At 41.0% G+C, this 23327-nt stretch overlaps 1 protein-coding gene across 1 annotated transcript in view; it reads left to right on the plus strand.

Moving 5' to 3' along the window:
- The first annotated feature begins 535 nt into the window (after positions 1-535).
- SNX6 (sorting nexin 6) overlaps positions 536-23327 on the plus strand; it is a 45929-nt gene continuing 23137 nt past the window's right edge. The window contains exons 1-7 of the mRNA XM_045013476.1: positions 536-676; positions 8154-8258; positions 8901-9011; positions 14814-14935; positions 17551-17674; positions 19151-19246; positions 22694-22799. Of these exons, the coding sequence (XP_044869411.1) occupies positions 536-676; positions 8154-8258; positions 8901-9011; positions 14814-14935; positions 17551-17674; positions 19151-19246; positions 22694-22799 (805 nt within the window). The remainder of the gene's footprint in view (positions 677-8153; positions 8259-8900; positions 9012-14813; positions 14936-17550; positions 17675-19150; positions 19247-22693; positions 22800-23327) is intronic.

A 23327-nucleotide genomic window follows, 5' to 3' on the forward strand; every position in this document is an offset into this window, starting at 1 on the left:
TGCTTTGCGGTGACAGTCTCAAGGATCTTAATCTATTCAGTTTAACAAAGAGGAGGCTAATGGTGACTTGCTTATAGTCAACAGGAGGAACAAATATTTAATAATAAGCTTGTCAGTCCAGCAGAGAAAGGTAGAATATGAACCAAAGTTCAAGTTAGCCAAACCCAGGCTGGAACTCAGGTGTACATTTTTACAGGGACGGTAAGCAGCATGGTGCAGGCGGGCCGCCTCTCTGGCCATGGAGGCCTTAACCTCGCCTCAGCGCTCCCTAGACCCTGCCCCTGCCCAGCCCCCGCCGCGTGTGTGCCAGCCCCGCCCCAGAGCCCTACCCCAGCGGCTCTCTCAGGGCCCCTGCTGCTCTCCACGGGAGCGGCGGGTCCGTCCCTCCTGTGTAGCGTGACGTGAGGGCCGCACTAGCTCAGCAGCAGCCCCCGCCTCCCGTTTTAGCTCCGCCCGGCCCCTCCCCTCGGCTCCGGGCTGCCTGGCGGGCTGGGCCTGCGCCTGCGGAGGGAGGGAGCGAGCGCTGGGAGCAGCCATGATGGTGGGTGTCTGGGCGCCGCTGGGAGTCGGGCGGGAGGGGCGTGTGGCCGGGTCACTAACCTGTGCGCTTTGTCTCCCCCCGGAGCAGGAAGGCTCGGACGACGGACCAGATTTCCTCTCCGAAGAGGACAGAGGAGTAAGTGCACCTGCCCCGGGGGCTCCCGGGCCGCTGGCACCTGGGACCGGGCCCTCTCGGCGCCTGGCACCCGGGGGGAGGGCGGTGGCTCTGTCCTGAGGGTCCCTGGGCGGGGGGCGGTTCTGTTTTGCAGGATCCGGGCCCCTGTGGCTGGGGTGTGGGGTCTGATCTGCGAGTTCCTGGGCCCCTCACACTGGGGTATGGGGTGGGGATATGGTGGCGGCGGCGTTTTTCTCTTGGGCTGCTGCTGTGTGCATTTTACCCTAATCTTAGTTCCAGTGGTACAACCTGGTCATAACTCCTCTCCTCCATAACAGTCCGGGTGTCTAAATGCCATTACGGACACTGATTTGTTTTGATGGTTTTTAAATGCTGTTATGGTTTGGGATTGTTCTCTTGCCAGGATAGAAACAACACAGTTTAACAAGTATACTTTAGCCTGTTGTTTATATTCCTCTATTCCCTCCGTTCAAGTGTTGTTGGGTTTTTTTAAATAGCTTTTTAAAAAAAGTAGCTTAATCCAGGTTCGTTTGTATTTTAGGAGATTCATATTTTGCATCTGTATAGTTCTCAGATCTTTTCTTCTCTCCTACATATGCTTCTTAAATCTTCTATTGCATTGAGCAGGGGTGACAGATTTGATGGTAGGCCAGGGCCTAGGTAATAAATTAACACTATCTTCCCTTTTCAGTCTACAGCAGACTTCCCACTGATAACAATGGGAGGTTTGTGCTACAGTATGTGTGCAACTAGGACTTTTAGTAACCAATTTTTTGTTATTTTATTTAATTATTTACTATTAGTTTGGTACCTCATTGTTGTCTTCAGTATCAGCTGGAAAATATTCTAACCATTGGGCTTGCACCTATTTCTGCCCTTTGTTTCTCTTTCTCTTCCCTCTTCTCTATACTAGAAAAATGTACTAGTTTAACTAGATTGATTGAAAAATGCAATGTAGATGCACTTAAACTGGTGTAACCATTGTTCATATTGTTTTGGCTTAAAGTCAGAATTGACCTTGACCAGCTAGATTGAGGGGGAAAAGTCATGCTTGGTTTGAGGTTAGCTAGAATGTGATAGCTAATCTAGACAACCCCATAAAAATTAGGAACTTCTTAAAATGAAAGCTGAGATTCTGAAACTGCCATGTAGACCACAAAGATACATCATGCACATCATATATTTGTCACATCTGGCATAAAGTTAAGTACAGTGGCTGGATTTTTAAAGGGCGACAGGTAATTTTGACCAATAACAGTGTGTAGGCATACATGTTAAGATTGAATTGGTTTTGGTCATGAAGCATAACATGCAATTAAGATTTCAGGAAGGACTATTACTCTTGTGGACTTGCACTGTTTGGCAAGTGCATTGTAGAGCCTTTGTTAGTATTCCTACTGAAAAATGCAGAGGGAGGGTGGGGAGAATGATCAGTGAGCACTTATAATGCCAGACACTGCAGAAGCAAGAGAGAGTGAATGTGTATGGTATTTCTAGAACTAGATAGGTTGCCCTTCTCTGAAGCATTAGATAATGGTCATAGTTGCAGGTCTTTATATATGTATACCAATAGACAGATCTTGTTTGGAAAATCCTATATTTTCCGTTCCACTACTGCTACAAGCTCCTGTAGTAATCAAACATTCATAGAATCATAGAATATCAGGGTTGGGAGGGACCTCAGGAGGTCATCTAGTCCAACCCCCTGCTCAAAGCAGGACCAATCCCCAACTATTTTTTTTGCCCCAGACTCCAAAATGCCCCCCTCAAGGATTGAACTCTCAACCCTGGGTTTAGCAGGCCAAGTAATGAGTTCATAATACTGTCCCATTTAATGCCTTTAAAAATGTGTTTGTCAAGGGTCTTGACTAAGCAGCTCTCCAAGTATACCTTTTGAAGTGGCCAGTAGGAGCCTCTTTTCTTTCTCTTCCTTTCACATCTGGTGCTAACTAATTATTACAGAACAACATAATCACCATCCCTTCTCTTAACTTTTCAGCTATGTTACTTTCAGATCCTGTTTTTCATTGCCCATTTATTCTGAATCTAAATCCCCAGCATTAACTACCAGGCCTCTTTGCAGGTTGTCAGTAGTTGATCATAATATAAACATAAATGAAAGGAGCACAGGCAAGCTATTCCGAAGGGCTTGTTGTCATATACAGCAGCAATGGGAGGGCTTCTTGCATTGGTGTAGTTAATCCGCCTCCCTGAGAGGCGATAGCTATGTTGATGGGAGAAGCTCTCCTATTGACATAACGCTGTCTACCCGGTGGGTTAGATTGGAATAACTACATTGCTCAGGGGTGTGGATTTTTCATACCCCTGAGTGACATAGTTATAGCGATATAGGTCTGTAGTGTAGACCTGGCCTCAGATTCAGCTATTTGAGTCTTAAAAACCATAGCAGCCCTTTTCTGTGGCAATAGTAAAAACAAGCGCTCTTTTGTAAGTTGGTATTTCCCTGAGCCATTTTTCTTTTTGATCACCTTCCTGTGTTTGCACAGGTCATCCCACACTCTGTAGTGAAGGACTATACACCAGCCTTTGATGAGGTTAATTGACTTCCTCACTGTGTATCTCCACCCCCTTCTCTCTCTAGAGTTCAGACACGGTCATGTCAACAGTGCTCTTAATTTTTTAACAATGGATGTATAGATGTTGCTGTAAATGATATGACATAATGAGAGCTGGCATTCCGCAAGTAGTTTGACTCAACTGTGCCAGCTTCCTCACAGTAGTGTTTGAAACCTACTTTGCCCTTGAGAGAGAGCCCAAGATGATACTTTACTTTTGACCCAACCTCTTCTGAGATCAGGTTCCTTCTCTCTGAGGTACCCCAAGAGCAGTTACTCTTATTTTCAGCCTCCAGTTACTTTAAATAAAAGCTGGGGTTTTTTTGTGCTCAAAGTAGAGAAAATAGCTTTTATTTTGTGATTCTGTAACTGATTTTAGTTGCTTTACAAGAAGTTCTACTAGGTGGCCATAAAGTATGAATTGATGTATAGAAACATTATGTACAGCTTGGTGTAATTGCATGCCCACCCTAAAATCAGGCTGCCAGTGCTTTTCACAACCTGTTGGTTTAGACTTTCAGCATCTCTGTGAAAGTCTGCAGTGTATCCCAGGTTTTTCTTTCTCCTTCCCCTCTCTATCAATAAGCCGTTTGTTCATAGTAATTTTTTCTTTCAAATAGTGATGTATGGAGTAGGGCAATTTCTTCACTATTGTGGCACGACAGCATTGTTTTTGAGTCAATACCCAAAAATACAAAGAATTTATTCTTGTTGCACAGTGGCTCACAAAGTTCCTTCAGCTTTCTGATTGTCTTTGATACCATTTATAGAATGCTTCATTACCTTTGCAAATGAAAATGGTCCTGTTGCCAGGCAAGCAACGTAGCATAACTTAACATATTGTTAAACTCTCCAAGGTTTATAGAGGAAGTACATTTGTATCTGTTGGGCAAGCCATCCATCACAACAGTGTGTTCTTACTTACTTTTTGCAATTGTCCTATTTTCTTTTGTCCTTAAAATATGGCTTGTGTTGAGAAAGTTACATTTGACATTAATGTAGTGGAAAAAATATAAAAGTAAAATTGCTTTGGTATTGCAAGCATTGTATAAAGCACTGTTGTACTGAACCTTAGAAGTCTACACTGCACCCTTTTTAGTTTTGTGTGACTCTTTGGAAAGATGGTGAAAGAAAACAAAGCAAGTTAGTACAGATTGGCAGGGACATTGGCTTTTTTTTCTGCCTTTGCCATAGGATGGGGTGTAGATTGCCTGCTAGGATCATCTGGGCATGTTTTGCCTAATCAATTCCCTGCCATTGCAGAGGCCTCAGAGATTGGTGGCACCTCACGGCGATTTAGACGGTCTAGTGAAGACCTGCTAAATTGACGACAGAGCGCTCTCCGGTCGACCCCGGTACTGCAGCTCTCTGAGGAGAGTAAGGGAAGTTGACCGGAGAGCGTCTCCCATCGACACAGCGCAGTGAAGACACCGGGGTAAGAAAACTCCAGCTACGTTATTCACATAGCTGAAGTAGCGTAATTTAGATTGATTTACCCCTGTAGAGAAGACAAGCCCTTGGTCTGTCTTGTGCTCTGCCTATAGCACACAACAGTTTAGTCTCCTGAGAACTAAATTTAGTTCAGCTGAAGTCATTGGACTCACAATATGAGTATCTAGGTGAAATTTAATGGCCTGTGATATGCAGGAGGTCAGATTAAAATAGATAATCTGATGGTCCCTTCTGGCATTAAACTATACAAAACAGATTTTTCTTCATTCTGTCATCATGAAAGTCAGTTTACAGAAGTATTATTTGAATAACCCAAACTTGTCTTTTACCCACTGTACTACAAATTAACTATTAATGGCATTAAGGAGACTACCATAGAAAATTATACACTTGTTTTTACATGCTACAGAGTTGGTAGTGACACAACATGAGATAGTATTTTCATAACCATTTTGAAATTTGGACTTTGTCACTTGACTTGCAGTCTTTATATATAGTTTTTTTTATGAAAAAGCTGCTCTGTGGGTATAATATGAAAGGATGTTTTGCTACAAAACCTGACACTTCAGCATAAAGTACAAAAACAAAATAGCCAATTATCTCATATCCAAAAATGAATATCACAAATATAAAACTGCAAATAACTAAAAATTATCGATGGTGTAATTAGATAATGATGCGTGAGAAGGTTTCAAAGTAACCTTCATGCTTTTAAAATGTTTGGGTGCCTGTTTGTTCCTTGCAATAATTAAGGAACTGAAACCTTGAATGAGAACTCTGATTCAGACCTCAGTGTGAATTTACAGCAGTAATAAATACTATTTAATCAAGTCTCCTGTGCTTTGCAAAATTGCACAAGGTGAGACTTACTTCTAAATAGATATTAGCGTCGCTTATGTATAAATCTTTTTAATTTTGATAAGTTTCATGAGACCTATATCTCTAAAGGAAAAGGATACTAATGCCCCCGTCCTCTAGATACTCCAGCATATTCAAGGCATGTCCTGCACATGCAGGGACTAGAGGAGAGATTTTGTGTCAAATCACTTTATTCTATGAATGATCTACAGGGTGAATTAAGGACATAACTCTAGATTATCCAGTCCCATTGAAAAGGTATAGAGTGCTCATCTCAGAGTTCCCTTCATTTTCTCTTCAGTGGGATTGGGTTTCCAACCTCACACTGATGGAAAGGACTATAACCTGCCCCCTCACGATCTCCGAGTCCAGGCTGCTAAAAGTCCTGTGACGCAGCAGGGTACTCGGGCAGGCTGCCTGCCTGCCATGGCCCCATGCCACTCCCGGAAGTAGCCAGCTGCTGCTGGCATGTCACTGCACACCTCTGGCAGGGCTGCCCGTGGTATGCACCTCCTGGCCAGAGCCTGCACCTCATGTCCCATCCTGCACCCCAACCCCTGTCCCAGGTCACAACCCCCTCGTGCACCCAAACTCCCTCCCAGAACTTGCACCCCTGCCTGCACCCCAATCCCCTGCACCAGCCCAGAGCTCCCTCCTGCATCCAAACTGCCTCTCAGACCTGCCCCCCCCATAGCATAGACATGTGTGACCTGTGATGACTTAGCAAAATTTATTGCCCACCCCGATTTAGATCCTACTTCTCCTTTGATCTCATTCTTACCTCTTTATTCTATCACTACCAGATGAGGAACAGCAGTGACTCTCTGAATTTTGTTTTCCCCCAGAATTCTGCGGTTGTGGGTGGGGGAGTATATAATCTAGAGGCAAGGCAGCAGCCATTGTTCACCCCCGTCTTGTCTTCAGAGCCCACACTCTTCTTTTTTTGGCACCTACTGAGGGTACGTCCATACTACCCGCCCGGATCGGCGGGTAGCAATCGACTTCTCGGAGTTCGATATATCGCGTCTCATCTAGACGCGATATATCGAACTCTGAACGCGCTCCCGTCTACTCTGGAACTCCACCACCGCGAACGGCGGTGGCGGAGTCGACGGGGGAGCCGCGGACGTTGATCCCGCGCCGTGAGGACGGGTAAGTAGTTCGAACTAAGGTAGTTCGACTTCAGCTACGCTATTCGCGTAGCTGAAGTTGCGTACCTTAGTTCGTCGGGCCCCCCCCCCCCCCCCCAGTGTAGACCAGACCTGAGAGACTTAGTTGGTGGAGGGAGTGCTGTTAGCCACAGAACTCAAGTCCCCCATCTAGTTCTTCTGGCTGTAGTTTTTCCCTAGAACGAGTGAAGCACCTGATCCACAGTTTCTGCCATGACTGTGAATTTTGTCTTTGTGGGTCCAGACTTAACTGTTGAAAAATTTGGCCTAAATTGAATCTTTAGATCCACTTCCTCTTAGTAGATTGTGAGAATCTTCAGGCTGACTTATTGAAACCTCAAATTAGAGCCACTCTACATATGACCTACAGAGAAATAAATAAAATTTTGAATTTATGCCCATTCTGCTTCTGTATAAAGGTCTGAAAGTATATGGTTTCAAAATTCTCATCTTGTTTTACCTTACAAGTACACCTCTACCCCGATATAACGCTGTCCTCGGGAGCCAAAAAATCTTACTGCGTTATAGGAGAAACTATGTTATATCGAACTTGCTTTGATTCACCAGAGTGTGCAGCCCTGCCCCCCTGGAGCACTGCTTTACTGCTTTATATCCGAATTTGTGTTATATTGGGTTGCGTTATATCAGGGTAGAGGTGTATCAGTAATGTAAAGTCTGGCCTTTCCTGGCAAGTTGGAGGTAATTTTTCTTAGCTTTCTCAGCCCATAACTAAAGGCCTGGGGTGTTTAGTTAAAAATAGATGTCAGAAACAAAAGGAGTTTTAATGCAGTCTGAATAAAAATATTATCCTGTCAGTTAATGAGATAAATAGATATTATTTGTAATAATCCTAACACATCTCTGGCCATCCATTTGATGAGAGTTTCTAATAATAAAAAAAATTGAAAAGACTTTTTAAAAATAAATCATTCCTTTGAATACCATAAAGAAACAAAAGACATAAACTGTCCCCTCTCTCCCTTCCGAGGGCACCTTTAAAGTTATCCATTCATATTACATGCTCTTTAGAGTTGTGTGTTTGTAAATAATAAAATAATGTAAAAATTAGGGAAAAAATCCATCTATTTAGAATTGAGAATCTTTAAAATTTACAGTGTATTTTGCTTTTCTGAATGGTGAGCAAGTTAACAAACAATATACGAGAAATGCAAATACTAATAATAGGGCACAAACAAGGAAGCATAGTAAATGAAATGGCCATGCATGGTTGTGCACCGCAAGAAATGTGGGTTGGGATTTGTTTTCTCACTGGCTATATTTTTTACATTTTGTAGTTTTGTTCTTTCCATCTGTTGTGTTATAAGGGTGCCCACCAGTGCAGCATCAGCTCATGCTGAATGAGAAATGAAGTGCTATTTTCGTTTAGTTTTTATTAAGTTTAAACTGATGTTCTTTGTTTAGCTTAGAGCAATAAATGTAGATCTCCAGACTGATGCTGCCCTGCAAGTGGATATTTCAGATGCTCTTAGCGAGAGGGACAAAGTGAAATTCACAGTTCATACCAAGGTAAACCTAGCCTTTTGTCTGGATGATGTTTAAGTGTAATAAATTAACTAAAAAATGAGAAAGTAACAGTTTGTCATTCAAAATACACTGTCAGCCTCAAGTAATCAACAAAGAAAATTCAAGTTGTATATGCAAAAAATGTTGATTTAAAAGGTAAAACCATAACTTACTTACGAGAACTTACTTGAGATTCTCTATAGATTACTATATTCTGCCTTGTGATTCCCACACTTTGTTAAATCATTGGCAGGCTTGCTGTTGGAGCCTTTCTATACACTCTTGTATTCTTCAGTGTGGTGTACATTGTTTTCTCCATTATTCACTACAGACTTGAACAATGTCCTTCAGGATAGTAGTATGTTCTGCCTCAGGTTTACATTTTAATTTTCTATGTAACTTATAGCTTGATTTGATTGCTTGTTGATACTGTCTTTTCATGATGTTAGTACTATAAAATAGATAATTTTTATTTTACAAAACATTTAGAAGTTAAATTGTTACTCAGGATGCAGCTTACTTTTAGTAGAGTTTAGGGTTGTTTTACTGTTCTTCTAGTTGTTTTCAGCATTGAGATTATAGAACGTTATATAGTAGTGTAAACATCTGAATACTTAAATCTGAAAAAAGCCCCCTTCTTTGCAGAGTTCTTTACCAAATTTTAAACAAAATGAATTTTCTGTTGTTCGGCAACACGAGGAGTTTATCTGGCTTCATGATTCCTTTGTTGAAAATGAAGACTATGCAGGCTACATCGTAAGTATTCTAAACCTTTCATTTTATTTGTCTTGTTCTTTTATGAAAAGGACTTGATTATCACATGTACTGAGCACTATACCATTTAAAGCTAATAGGCACTATAGGTGCTCTTCCTCTCTCAAAATCAGGCCCTGAAGTTTTACTACATTGCGTTAGGCAGCTTCACAAAGTCAGATGTTGAAACAAATTCTTAGGTGAGCCAGTGTAATCTTCGTTATAACATGTTTTATTGCATTGTGCCTGTCTCTTGTTTGCTCCAAGAATTTTGAGTGGCGTAATGTTACATCTGTATCATTTAGTCTAAAACATTAAAACCGACACGTGAACTGTGAAACTTTTCCTGTTTTCAGGAATTAATTTTTAACTTACTGTTTGTTGAGTTGAGTTTTTTGTTTCCTTTGTAGCCAGAATGGCAAGAGTTCAGTATTAAGCTGTAAAGTCGTCAGTGCTCTTGGAATTTTGTTCCATTACTAATTGGAGAAGGAGGAGTAGAATCAATTTTCACTTTGGATTAATTCAAAGAAAATAGTAAATATGGTTTAAAGTAGGACAAAGAAAGCATAATACATAATTTAGAGGACTTCCCTGTTTGGACTTATTTCAGGCCTTTGGGGAATGGATGTCTCCGAAGTAGTTAGTTATATGATGAAAGAAGTAATTGTAAATGCAGCTAGCATTAACATCAATACGTTGATTTAAAATGGAAATATTTGACATTTTATCTTTTTGACGTTAATGTCAAAATAATATCTTTTACACATTTAATTGAAGGTTTTTAAAAAGAGCATTCAAAACTAAAATATTGGGGGTTTTTTAGGGAAAAAACATCTTTTACTACTTTTATGCACATTGTCCATCCTGATGCACCATTTTAGTTGATCACAAATCTGATCATATTTAATTTTTAACCCTGAAAAGGAAGAGGTGAGAGGTACTTGAGAAGAACAAACCTGTTATCCTAGGCTATGTCTATACTTAAAATGATAGTTGCACACCAGCAGTGCTTTAGTGTAGACACTCACCACAGCGACAAGAGGGGTTCTCCAGTCTCTGTAGTTAATCCAGCTCTCTGATGGCTACGTCGATGGAAGAATTAGCGCTGTCTACACTCAGAGTTAGGTTGGCCTTGCTACATCTATTAAGGGTGTGGATTTTTCATGCCCCTGAGAGACTTAGCTATGCAGATGTAAATTTTCAGTGTAGACCAGCCCTTTGTCAGCTGATTGCTGGTTTGTTAATGCTTTGAGATTAATTTTTCTGTGTGTGTAGTAAGGGCTTAAAGTGAAATGAGAAGTTGTTCTTAAACAGTTTATATTAACATGTTTAGACTTCAGCATAATTTTGCTTCCTGGTGTACAGTCTAGTTGAAAAAATCACACCTCTGAGAAATGTAGTTAAACTGACCTAAGCCCTGGTATCTACACCTTTGGGTGGATGGAAGAATTCTCACGGGGGTGGATTTACTTCAGTGACAGAAAAACTCCTTCTGTCTCTGTGGAAAGTGTCTGTGCTACAGCAGGATAGCTGCAGCTGTGCTGCTATAGTGCTTGTAGTGTAGACATAGCCTTAGTAATTCAGGAACAGTTTAGATGAATTGTTTTAACTTATAGTGCACCATATTATAAAATAACTAAAAGGTTAAGTGGCCCAAAATTTTACCTACTGTATCTTTATTTACTGTATATGAAGTTCGTCTCTCTTTTCCAACAAATGTATTTTTTTAATGCCAGCAGCCTAGCAATAACAACTTAGTGTGCAATGAATGGTAGAAAAATTACTCCAATTTCATGCTTTTCAGAAAATATGAATGGAGGGCATTAAAACAATTTTTGAAAATACCTTGACAATGTCTCCTTTGTTTAAAAGAAACATCAGAAAAGTTAATAGAAGTTAATTAAGTGAATCAGAAATGTTTAATTTTCATAAGACCAGTTGTAAGTAGATTATTGGAACCAGAAACTAACATTTTAGTAATATGAAAGGAAACCATGACTTGAAAATGGGGCATTGGGCTAGTATGCTCCATAAATTGTTCATCGGGTGACTTTTAGCCATAAGGGTGTTAACGATGAGCAGGGAGGAGAACAGCAGTTCAGGTCTAAAAAGTTTTAAGCAACTTAGGCCATGTCTACACTACAGTGTTAAGCTGATGATCATAAGTCACTTTAATAACATTGGTGGAGCACATCCACATAGTGTTCTTTGTGTTGGCTTGAGTGCGTCCACAATCGTTGCTCTTGAATCGACAGAGAGAGCATTACATCATGGGTAGCTATCCCACTGTGCAACTTGTCATCCTTTGCCACTGGGAGTTCTGGGAACGGATTGCGGTGAATCATGGGGACATGCTCGCCATCCTGTGATGCAGTTCTTTCCATTCCATCATTCCATGGGCTTCCTACTTCGTTTTGTGCCATTTTTCAACAGCTTTTGTAAACTCTGTGCCTGCTGTCTCTGCCTGACAGCATAGATCCTGAGCTGCTGACCATTCTGGTGATGAGCATTATGAACGCAATGTGGCTGGTACTGCAGTATTTCATGGGCTGTGGAACAGAGTGAATTAGTGGTGTCTGTCCTGCTGTCTGCCATGGAAACAAATAACTCAAGATTTCTGCTGGCATTCATGGAACAGCTTGCCACAGTGGACTGTTGGTACTGGGATCAGGAAACAAGCACTGAGTGATGGGATCACATCATGATGCATGCATGGGACGATGAGTGGTGGCCTCAGAACTTTTGGATGTGCAAAGCCGCCTTCCTGGAACTGTGTGTGGTGCTCACCCTAACACTGTGGTGCAAGGACACCAGAATGAGAGCTGCCCTCACTGTGGAAAAGTGAGTGGTGATTGCTGTGTTGAAGCTGGCAACTCTAGACTGCTACCAGTCGGTCACAAATCAGTTTGGAGTTGGAAAATCCACTCTGGGGGTTTTGGTGATGCAAGTGTGCAGGGCCATTCATTGCCTCCTGCTATGAAGGACTGTGACTCTTGATAATGTGCAGGAAATAATAAATGGCTTTGAGGCAATGGGATTCCCTAGCTGCTGCAGGACGATAGATGGAACACGTATCCCAAATTTGGCCTGCGACCATTTTGTGATGGAGTTCTTCAGTTGAAAAGGATACTACTCCGTGGTCCTGCAGGCGCTGGTGGATCACCATGGCTGTTTCACTGTCATAAATGTGGGGTGGTGAGGGAACGTGAATGATGCATGAATCTTTTGGAACGCTGGACTGTATAGAAAGCTGCACACTGCGACTTTCTTTCCAGATCAGAAGATTCTAATGGGGGATATGGAAATGCCCATAGTGATCCTTGGAGACCTGCCTACCTCTTGCTCCTGTGGTTCATGAAGCCTTACACTGGGAACCTAGACAACAGGAAGGAGCACTTTAACAACAGGCTCAGCAGGTGCTAAATGACCATTGAATATGCCTTTTGCCGGTTAAAAGGTTTCTGGCAGTGTCTTGTTGGCCGGTTAGACCTCAATGAGGAAAATATTCTGATGGTCATTGCGGCCTGCTGTACTCTGCATAATACTTGTGAAGTGAGGGGGTGGGGGTGGGAATTTCCCCGGGGTGGACCACTGAGGCCAAGCGGCTGGCTGCTGATTTTGAGCAGCCAGATACAAAGGCAATTGGAGAGGTGCAGCGAGAGGCTATTTGAATCAGGGAGGCTTTGAAGGAGCATTTTGACAATGATTTGCGGTAATGCATCTTTATGTGATGCATTTGGCCAGGCAATGTTTACTTGCTGCCTGTAGTGCTTGCTTCCTGATCATTAATTGCAAGGAGCAAATATTGCTACTTATAGCCACTGTGTTTGAGCGATGTATGTGAAATAAAATGAGTCTTTATTTGTGATTTAAAGACTCAACTTTAATAATGGGATAAAACAAACTTTTGATCAAATAGGAAATATGAAAATGAGGAACAGTCTCACGGTAGAGCTCTCACAGCTGGGTGTAACTCCAGCTTTTGTTGGAAAATCAGTCCATTCGTGTGGAATGCACGGAGTACTGTGAGGGACCGGGAACACGCGAGGAATGTGGTGGGGAAGTTTGGGGAGGGCATGGACTGGAGTTCTGTAGTGGCTGGAGGGAGATTTGGGCATGGATGTGCTCAGATTGCAGGTTAATGAGGGACTTCAACATCTCTGTCCGGCCCTTCAGGAGCTTTATCATCTGCTTCTGCCCCTGTGTCCTTTCTTGGCTATCCAGCCTGAGTCTTTCATTGATAGCCAAACCAGAGCATGGAGGGAGACAATGTGCTGCATCTGTTGACTCCAGCATTTTGTGAAACATATCCTCCTTACTCCTCCTGGGATGCTGCCTTATCTGATGGAGGCACTCTGCTGGTTTGGAGTAGTGGGTCCTCAAGGGCACATCTGCAGAAGCCAAAGAAACAATGAACAGACACAGTATTATGAATGCGCTTCCAGCCATGAATCACAAAATTTACACACACCTCTTACTCACTGTCCCTTAGCTAACCCAGAGGTCACCACAGTCCCAATTATGGGGGTGGAGTGGGCAAGGGAGAATGGGCAAGAAGGGACAAAGGGTGGTTTGCGAAGTGGGTTACTAAAAGTGTCTAGGGAGCCTATTCTGAATATTGGTACCCTTTTCCAGAGGCTAGTGTAATCAAACCTTATATCTCACTCTTAGGGGTGCATCTTCTGCATGCGTGTGGCTTCAGACCAACTCTGTTTGCCGGTCACCTGTGTGCCACTCTGTTCCCTACAGAAATAATTGCTGGGTTGCACGGCAAAATTTCATATAGCAGGGAGAGAAACAAGGCAGGTCTCCCAAGGAACCTTTGGCAGAGGAATGCAGAATAGCTACAGGAAAGCTTCCTAGAGATCTCTATGAAGGATTCCCAGGACATTCCTGTGTACATTAACAAACTTTTCTGCTGTGACCCCACTGCATAGCTGGGGCTCTGTTGTTAATTTTTCGCTCATCCATCCTTTACCATATAAAAAAGTACATGAGAGCTCAATCTCCTTTCACCGTGCAGTATCAAAGCAAAATGAGCACTTACTGGAGCTCCCCTCTCCTGGCATGCAGGATGCAGAGCTGGAGTGCTAGGACTGGCTAGATCTCTCTGGAGTGGTGGAGAGGTCCTGACTTGCTGCGCCACTGGACGACCCTGCCGTGTGCACCACATGTCCTCCAGCTCCACTTCCTCATCCACCACTTCCTCCTTGGGGTCAAGTCTGCTGGCTGTTGCCTCCAGTCTCTCCAAAGTATCCATGGGGCTCTTGGTGATGTAGCTGGGGTCACCACCAAGGAGGCATGCAGCTCCTTATAGAGCTATGGTTGGCCTCTCTTGCCTTTTGGTACGCCTGCCTCATCTCCTTGATTTTAGCATGACACTGCTGTGTGTCCCTTTCATGCCCCTTCTCCTACTAATTCCTGGGCCTTTAAACAGGGGAGTGGCACATATCTGTGTACCTTCAGGGCAGCAGAGTTCAAACCGCTGGCCAGAGTGGTCATGATGGACTTTGTGGAACACCTGGAGGCCAATTAAGGTGACATAACCAACTGAGGTGTCTACACTGATGCTGCATTGCTCTAACTGTATTGCAAAAAGCACTATGCTACTCATCGTGGTGATTTTATTATGTCGGCATAGCAGAGGAGTTACATCGGCGGGAGGAGCCGCTGTTTTGTCGACAAGCTGACTTTTGTCAATAAAACTGTGTAGTATAGACAAGGCGTTACTGTGCCCTTATTTGAAGGGCTTTAGCTTTGACTAAGAAGGTGAGGAATTCAAAAGTACTTTGACTCATTTCACAGATTCCACCAGCACCCCCGAGGCCTGACTTTGATGCTTCAAGGGAAAAACTACAGAAACTTGGAGAAGGAGAAGGATCGATGACTAAGGAAGAGTTCACCAAGATGAAACAAGAACTGGAAGCGTATGTATATTTTATTCAGTGCTCTGTGTGTGTGTGTGTTTCAATTGCCTTTTAGTGCTCTCTGCTATTCCATACTTCTGATCATTTCATAACAGTGATCCCTTCCGGAAGATGCAGGTTTGAGCATCCACAGTTACCACGTAACCAGTGTTATCATAATGATCATGATCAGCGCCATCAGGAAAATTGTAGAAATTATTGCCCAGAATTGTAAGAATTGTATAAAGGAATAATATAAATACACACTGAAAATGGAAAACAAAGTTAGCTTTTTTTGTTTTTACAAAAAATCCTTCAAGAATAAACTGCAAAGATGAGGAATTAGATCTCAACTAACCTTTTCCTTTACAGATCACTTATGAAGGCAGCTTCAGTCAGACTGATAACCTGCTTTTCTGTTTTTACTATGTACTTGTATAAATCTTTTGTTTCACCCATGAATATGGACTGAGCTGCTTTCTTTGCATGTGCTCTAGTAATAACTAAAAATGCAAATTTTTACTTTCTACATTTAGTTACTATTAGTGACAGACATAGGCGAGGCAGAAGAGCTCTCACATCTGTGTGAAGTAATAGGAGCTTGTACAGCCACACTAGTTAGTTGTTAATGTGCAATTATCAAGCTTCTGTTCTGTAGAACTGGAAATTTGGTAACTGCTTGACATGTTTTTTTTATTGGGAATACATAATTTTACAGTAGGAGAGTTTCTTGGAAATAGTGACTTCCCTGGTTATGCAGTTGATAGCGATTGGAGGATTTGTTGTAAGGTTTAGTACTCTGTGTTGAGTCATATAGGAAAATCTTTTTCCTTACTCCATCTCCTTTCTTTTATCTCATCCATGGACCTCTTTGCTCTTTCTCCTCCCTCCCTGATTTCAGTTTTCATGTGTATATTTACACTGCTACTAGATTACTTCTCTCCAAAGCACTGAACTGGCAAGAAAATAATTAGCACTTCTCAGCATCCAGCTGCTCTGAGCTAGTGTATTAAAAGTACTGTATTAGACTTGTGTGCAAGAGATGGTTTGACAGCAGAGGAAATATACACTTATACTTCATACACCAGAAAACTGGAAATTAGCAGAGCACAATAAATATTGAAGAATCTGTGATTTTCCAGCGGCCCTGATCATGATTCTTTTGTGGTCTGGTTAGGGGTTGGATAACACAGAAACCTTGGGGTTTCTTCTACTGCCACCTCCATCCTCTGCATCCTTCTTTTTTGTCTTCACTGAATGACTACTGCTCTCACAGAGATCAAACACCTCCCAACACTGATCCTGCTGGTTTGCTGGTATGTAAATCTTATGATCCCTCCTTGCACGTAGTGGAAGCAAGTGTGTCAATTAAGCCATTTCATTGTTAACTTGAGTGGGAATAAAAGAAGCCCCTTTCCTCTTATCTCTGTACAATCAATGCAGTTTACTAAACATATCAGTTAATTGAATTTACAAACTAAAATAAACTGTAGTAAACTAGTATTGATAAGAGTAGATGCTCCTCCTCCCGATTAATCTTTTGTTTGCACCATAAACTAAGCTCCGATTATTGCCTTAAAATCTAGTTTGGTTGAACTGGGCAACTAACTTATCATGATACAGTACTTGGCTTTTGATATATGGTAAAACCTCAGAGTTACGAACTGATTGGTCAACCACGCACCTCATTAGAAACCAGAAGTATGCAATCAGGCAGCAGCAGAGACAAAACAAAAAGCAAATACAGTACAGTACTGTGTTAAACCTCAATTACTTAAAAAAAAAGGGGGGGGGCGGGAATAAAAAAAAGAGAGATTTGACAAGATAAGGGAAACCTGTTTCTGTGCTTGTTTTGTTTAAATTAAGATAGTTAAAAGCAGCATTTTTCTTCTGCATAGTCAAGTTTCAAAGCTGTATTAAGTCAATATGCAGTTATAGTAGTTCTTTCAAAAGTTTACAATGTTTTGTTCAGAATTACAAACATTTTCGAGTTATAGCCTCCATTCCTGAGGTGTTCGTATTTCTGAGGTTCTACTGTACTAAATTTTATGACAGTTCTAAAAGTGAAAATAAGCAAAAGATCTGTGTATATAGCATCCAACATGTTGTAGGCACTTTAGACATGGAATAAGATTCCTGATCCAAAGAGCTTGCAAGCTAAATGGACAAAATACAGACACTTGAGTTGAGGGGAGCAAACAGGCCAGATGGTGATAGAGGAAGGAATATTCAGAATAGGCTACGAGATTGCTTGTGTGGTACAGTTTTGCATCTTGTTAGTTCTTGATAGTTTATGGGAAGGCTAAATGGCCTTATACTTCCAGTGGATAGAATTTGTATCCTCATTTAAAGGGCCTGTAATATTTGTTGTATTTATCTCTATATGTCCGCTTATGTAATATGATAAAGGATTACATTTTTCTCCATGTATTAACATTACCTTCTTAGTGCACACATTAAATACCACATAATATACTAACATCAAAGGTTAGGGTAAAATATTTTAGCACTCCTTAGTTTCTTCTGTGTACGAGGATGTTTCTAATTTCTGCAGTTGGCTTAATCAAAAATTAATTGTTTCAGGTGGAATTTTAATTCTGTATTTTGTAGTCACTGTACTTGTTTTTTGTTTCCAGTGAGTATCTGGCAATATTCAAGAAGACAGTTGCAATGCATGAAGTGTTCTTGTGTCGTGTGGCAGCTCATCCTATCTTGAGAAAAGATTTAAATTTCCATGTCTTCTTGGAATATAATCAGGATGTGAGTATTGAAAACTGATTCAGTAGCAAAAGTAATCAAGATGTACTTTCACGATATGATTGAAAATGGGTAGAACACTTGCTCTCCTGAAATAATTTACAGTGATTCCTTAATGAAACCTATTTGGATTTAGAATTTAAGAAATTAAATTAGCTGGCCCTCTCAAAGTTCATTTTTCTGCCATCTGGGAAATTGGCATTCAGGACCTAACTTATAGTGTTTGAACTGTAGCCCGGTCATAAAAAATATTTATGGGAGACTAGCAACACTTTTTAATCAGTCACCATTTGCTATAGCTCAAGAAGATATTTTCTCAACCATTCTTGTGATTGATTTCAGGTGTTTTGAAAGAGAGAGCATAATGAAACAAACTGCCATTATCACTGTTTTGTAAAATTTGAGTGTGATTAGTTCTCATCAAGACAGGATTCCAACAGTAACTCTTTGATTAAAAATTATGATGGGTAAAGGTTCTGATATACTGAGGAATAATCTGTAGCTTAACATGGTTGTTAAATATTATGCCAAGATGACAAAAATCTCAGAGATGCAGAATAGCTTTGTGATAGCTAAACTAGTTAAATATATGGAGAAGTAACCAATACAAGCGGTCTTCATGCTGCGTTGAAGTTGGAATCCTAATCTTGGGCTAGTGAAGTGGATGCTGTTATGTATTGTAACTTGCCTAAAAACCTATTTCTGAGATGATGGTGTATATTGTCTAAATAGTGGTGCCTCAATTACGTTTTTAAAGTAACTAATTGTAACTATATATCTTGCACTACCTTCAATGTTGAAAATTGAAAATAAAACTAAAACCAAACCTCAGGTAATTGATTTTTTTTGTTAACTTGAAACATGACTTTTGGTTCTTTGATATATAGAAGGTCAACTCAGTACTTGCTGCAGAAGAAGCAAAGCTGGTCCAGGAATTCTGGCCACACAGATCTGGAAAGTTAGGTGGACAGAGAGGATGTGGGGAGATGGTGTGGGAGGGATGATTTTAGTGGAAACAAGGAGGAGTTGAATTAGAAGTTCCTGAAGATGAAGTAATTTGCAATTGTAAGCAGCAAAGGAAGAGCAGAACCTAGTGGCATTAGCTAACTTGTCAGTAGCTTCCTTTTATTGTGTAATTAAAAAATGAGGACATTTGAGAATGAATGTAGTTGAAATGATACAGATACATTCAAATATTCTTCCCAAATAACTGTGGAGTTGCATGTTTTCCCAAAACTCACATTAGATATTAAAGGAAGTCTGGTCAATAACTAGTAGAATGCAAAATGTTGTATTAGTAATACTTGGTTAATTGTCCAAATTATGTATACAATGTACTGCTAGGCAAACAGAAATCAACCTGATACAAGACTTGCAGTTTCTAGTATAATTTCTAGCTCCTCTAAGTGCAAAAATGAATTTACTGCTTTTATTGTCTTCAGAGAACATGCTAACTTGAGATGTGAACTTGTCTTTCAGTTGAGTGTTCGTGGGAAAAACAAGAAAGAGAAACTTGAAGACTTCTTTAAAAACATGGTTAAATCAGCAGATGGTGTAATTGTTTCAGGAGTAAAGGTGATTCATCTCTAGCAATGTTAATAAAAATGTTTAGTAATTTTTTGAAACTGCATCTCTTTGAACTGAAATCAAATATGACTATAAAAGGAGACAAATACCAAATGCATGCCAAGTACATTTCAGGGCTTCACAAATTTATTATACACTTGCTAGAGGTAGATACAAAAGAGGTGAAGGTGGAGGGACTTGGGGCCGCACCAGCAAAGCCCAGGTGTAGCAACTTGATGAGATGCCTAGCCCCTTGCAAACACTAGCTACTGAGAAGGGTGCTGTCCTGGGACCCTTTCTGGAGGTTTCATCATTCATATTATTCCTCTTCTGGATAGTAAGAATTGTAATCTTAGGGCTTGTCTTCACTATGGGGAGATTGACGCTGCTATAATCGATGCAGTAGGTGTCGATTTAATGGGTCTAGTGAAGACCTGCTAAATCGATGGTGGCACGCTCTCCAGTCGACCCCAGTACGCCAGCTCTCAGAGAAGAATAAGGTAAGTCGACTGGAGAGCGTCTTCTATCGACGCAGCACAGTGAAGACCCCGGGATAAGTTGACCTAAGCTATGTTAACTACAGCTACGTAACTTGGGTCGACTTACTCCGGCACTGAAGACAAGCCCTTAAAGTTCCATGTCTACCTGCTGGAAAGAGGCTTTGGATCTCCTCCTACCCCTACCCCAATCACCTTCCAGAACTATCTGGCTGCTTCACAGGGAGGGCATTCACTGTTTTATCCCTTCTCCAGCCTTTTTTTTTTTTTTTTTTTTGGCAGGTGTGTGCGTGTGGGGTGGAGTGGGTAGGGGCCATTTTCCCTCCCCCAATGAATAACTCTGATACCTGCTTTTGTTAAGAACATAAGAATAACCACATGGGGTCAGACCAATGGTCCATCTAGCCCAATATCCTGTGTTCCGACAGTGGCTAAAGCTATATGATTCCAAGGGAGTAAACGAGACAGGACAGTCATCAAGTGATCCATCCCCTGTTGTCCTTTCCCAGCATCTGGCAGTCAGAGGCTTAGGGACACCCAGAGCATGATGATCCCTGACCATCTCGGCTAATAGCCATTGATGGGACCTATCCTTCATATGTTGCTCTTTATAGCTTTCCCAAATAGCATTGTGAAACAAACATGATTCTGTACTATTTTACCAGTGCCCAGTGAAATTAACAAGTCTGGACAATTTCACTGTGATATTCAGAATTCTTAGGCATTGCAGCTGTCTAGACTCAGGAAGACAATATTGAATCTTTCATTCAGTTAGTGATTGGAAAGTTATCTTTGGAACTGTATTGAATAGAAATGTACTTGTATAATGAAACCTTAAATTCTGGAGAAACTGTTAATTTCATCCCCTCTGTGCTCTAGTGAAAGCTTCCCACCAGCAAGTGAATTTTTCAAGCCCTATGTAATTTTCCTAATTGTATGCATATGAATTCTTAAGAGACATCATATGTGGTTACTGCTACCGTGAGCTAGTTTCTGGTGCAAAAGAAAGTCTAAAGGGCAATATATATAAAAAACAATTATTCAAGTAGAAAAGATAATTTAAATGTAATGTTTCAGACTCTTGCCTAGTGTAAATCTGCATCCACTGTTATGCTATTTAGATTAGATTCTCCCAATCATCATCATAATAGTTTTCAAAACATTATAGAGAGAACTCCCATATTCATTCATATTGTGTATCACGTGAATGCTGTTGCATGATGTATTTCCTGTGTATTAGTTAATAATGAAAGTGTGCTAAGGCTTTTTGTTCAAGCCCCCCCCCTTTGAGTAGTGTTTATAAAAGGGGCTAGATTAGCAATACTGTAACCCAGTCTTCTGTCCACAGAGCAGATATTAAATAGGTAGTAGCTGTTCAAACCTGCATGATCTGAATGGTCTGGATGACAGAGTAATTCAGTGTCCTTGCCCACTCAGTTCATAGCATCTCTTTAGAGACTACTAAGAGAAGTGTCTAATTGTGACAGTTGTGGTGTTAATCTTTTGAGGTAGATACCTGTCTACTAAGCATTGGACAGAAAACAGAGAATCATAGAAATGTAGCACTGGATGGAACTTCGATAGGTCATCTAGCCCAGTACTCTATACTGAGGCAGGACCAAGTATTATCTAGACCAGTGGTTCTCAACCTTTCCAGACTACCCTTTCAGGAGTCTGATTTGTCTTGCATACTGCAAATTTTCACCTCACTTAAAAACTACTTGCTTACATAATCAGACCTAAAAATACCAAAGTGTCACAGCACACTATTACTGAAAAATTGCTTACGTTCTCATTTTTACCATATAATTATAAAATCAATGGAATATAAATGTTATACTTGCATTTCAGTGTATAAAGTATATAAAACAGTATAAACAGGTTGTATGAAATTTTAGTTTGTACTGACTTTGCTAGTGCGTTTTATGTAGCCTGTTGTAAAACTAGGCAAATATCTAGATCAGTTGATGTATCCCCAGGAAGACTTCTGTATACCCCCACGGGTACATGTACCCCTGGTTGAGAACCACTGATCTGGACCATCCTTGATAGGTCTTTTTCTAACCTGTTCTTAAAAACCTCCAATCATGGAGATTCCACAACCTCCCTAGGCAACTTGTTTCAGTGCTTAACTACCCTTACTGTTAGGAAGTTTTTTTCTACTGTCTAATCTAAATCTCTTTAGCTGCAATTTAAGCCCATTACTTCTTGTCCTGTCTTCAGTGGTTAAGGAGAACACTTTATCACCCTCCTCTTTATAACAGCCTTTTCATACTTGAAGACTATTATCATGTGTCCCCCCTCAGTCTTCTCTTCTCCAGACAAAACAAACTCAGTTTTTAATTTTTCCTTGTAGGTAATATTTTCTAGATCTTTAATCATTTGTGTTGCTCTCTCTGGACTTTGTCTAATTTGTCCACATCTTTCCCAAAGTGTGGTGCCCAGAACTGGATGCAATACTGCAGTTGAGACTAGATATCTAACTATTTTACTAGCCAGATGGATGGTAATGAACCTTCTCCTTCTCTGCTGGTTTGAGTCATAATAGAACTGGTGGACTTGGAGGTGGAAGGTACTTATTACAACCGCCCTAGTAAATTACAAATGCATTATAAAACACCACATCAAAAAATCAGTTTTTCTTTCACCTATCTGCTAACCATGTGTTCAGGATTCTAGGTAGGTATAATACCTATTATCATAAAGCCAGGATTCTAGGTAGGTGCAACACCTATTATCATAAAGTCTAAAACATTGCAGGCAAACAGCAAATCTTGCGGGACTTGGCAGGTAAGTGAAGTAGAAACTGACTTGCATATAGGGTGTTTTACAAAATAAGTACAGAGTTCACTTACACGTATTATAAAGTATTGTACACAATCATGATTGTATACTAAATTTTATGTGTCATTATTATATACAGCTGAATCTGTGTTCTAAATGCTGTTTTGTCTTTTAGGATGTAGATGACTTTTTTGAACATGAAAGAACATTCCTTGTAGAATACCATAACCGAGTCAAAGATGCTTCTGGCAAATCTGATAAAATGACAAGATCACACAAAAGTGAGTTTCTGTTCTCTGGGGTGGGGAGGAGCCCCATTAGTTGTAGCACACACTAGAAAACTTTCTAATTCTTTGGTGATTGGCAATGGCTTTCCATTGATAACTTGCCTCACATGCAAGGAAGAGTAAAATTCTCAGGGAGTACAAATGTCTTTGTGCAAGCAGAAGTAAACATAAGAGTGGCCTTACAGGGTCAGACCAAAGGTCCATCTGGGGCAGTATCCTCTCTTCCGACAGTGGCCAATGCCAGGTGCCTCAGAGGGAATGAACAGAACAGGTATTCATCAAGTGAATCCATTCCATCACCCATTCCCAGCTTCTGGCAAACAGAGGCTAGGGACACCATCCTTGCCCATCTTGGCTAATAGCCATTGGTAGACCAAAGACTAATCAGATCTTGGAATAACATCTCTGGGTGTAACTAATGCTTGGGTGGGCGCCATGGTCAAGAGGCACGGAGCAGAACTGGCCTGGAGTGCAAGGTCATGGAAGGGAACTTGGGGCAATTGTGGGGGGAGGCAGTGAGGC

Source organism: Mauremys mutica, chromosome 4 (assembly GCF_020497125.1).
Source record: "Mauremys mutica isolate MM-2020 ecotype Southern chromosome 4, ASM2049712v1, whole genome shotgun sequence".
In the NCBI taxonomy this organism is placed as follows: Eukaryota; Metazoa; Chordata; order Testudines; family Geoemydidae; genus Mauremys; species Mauremys mutica.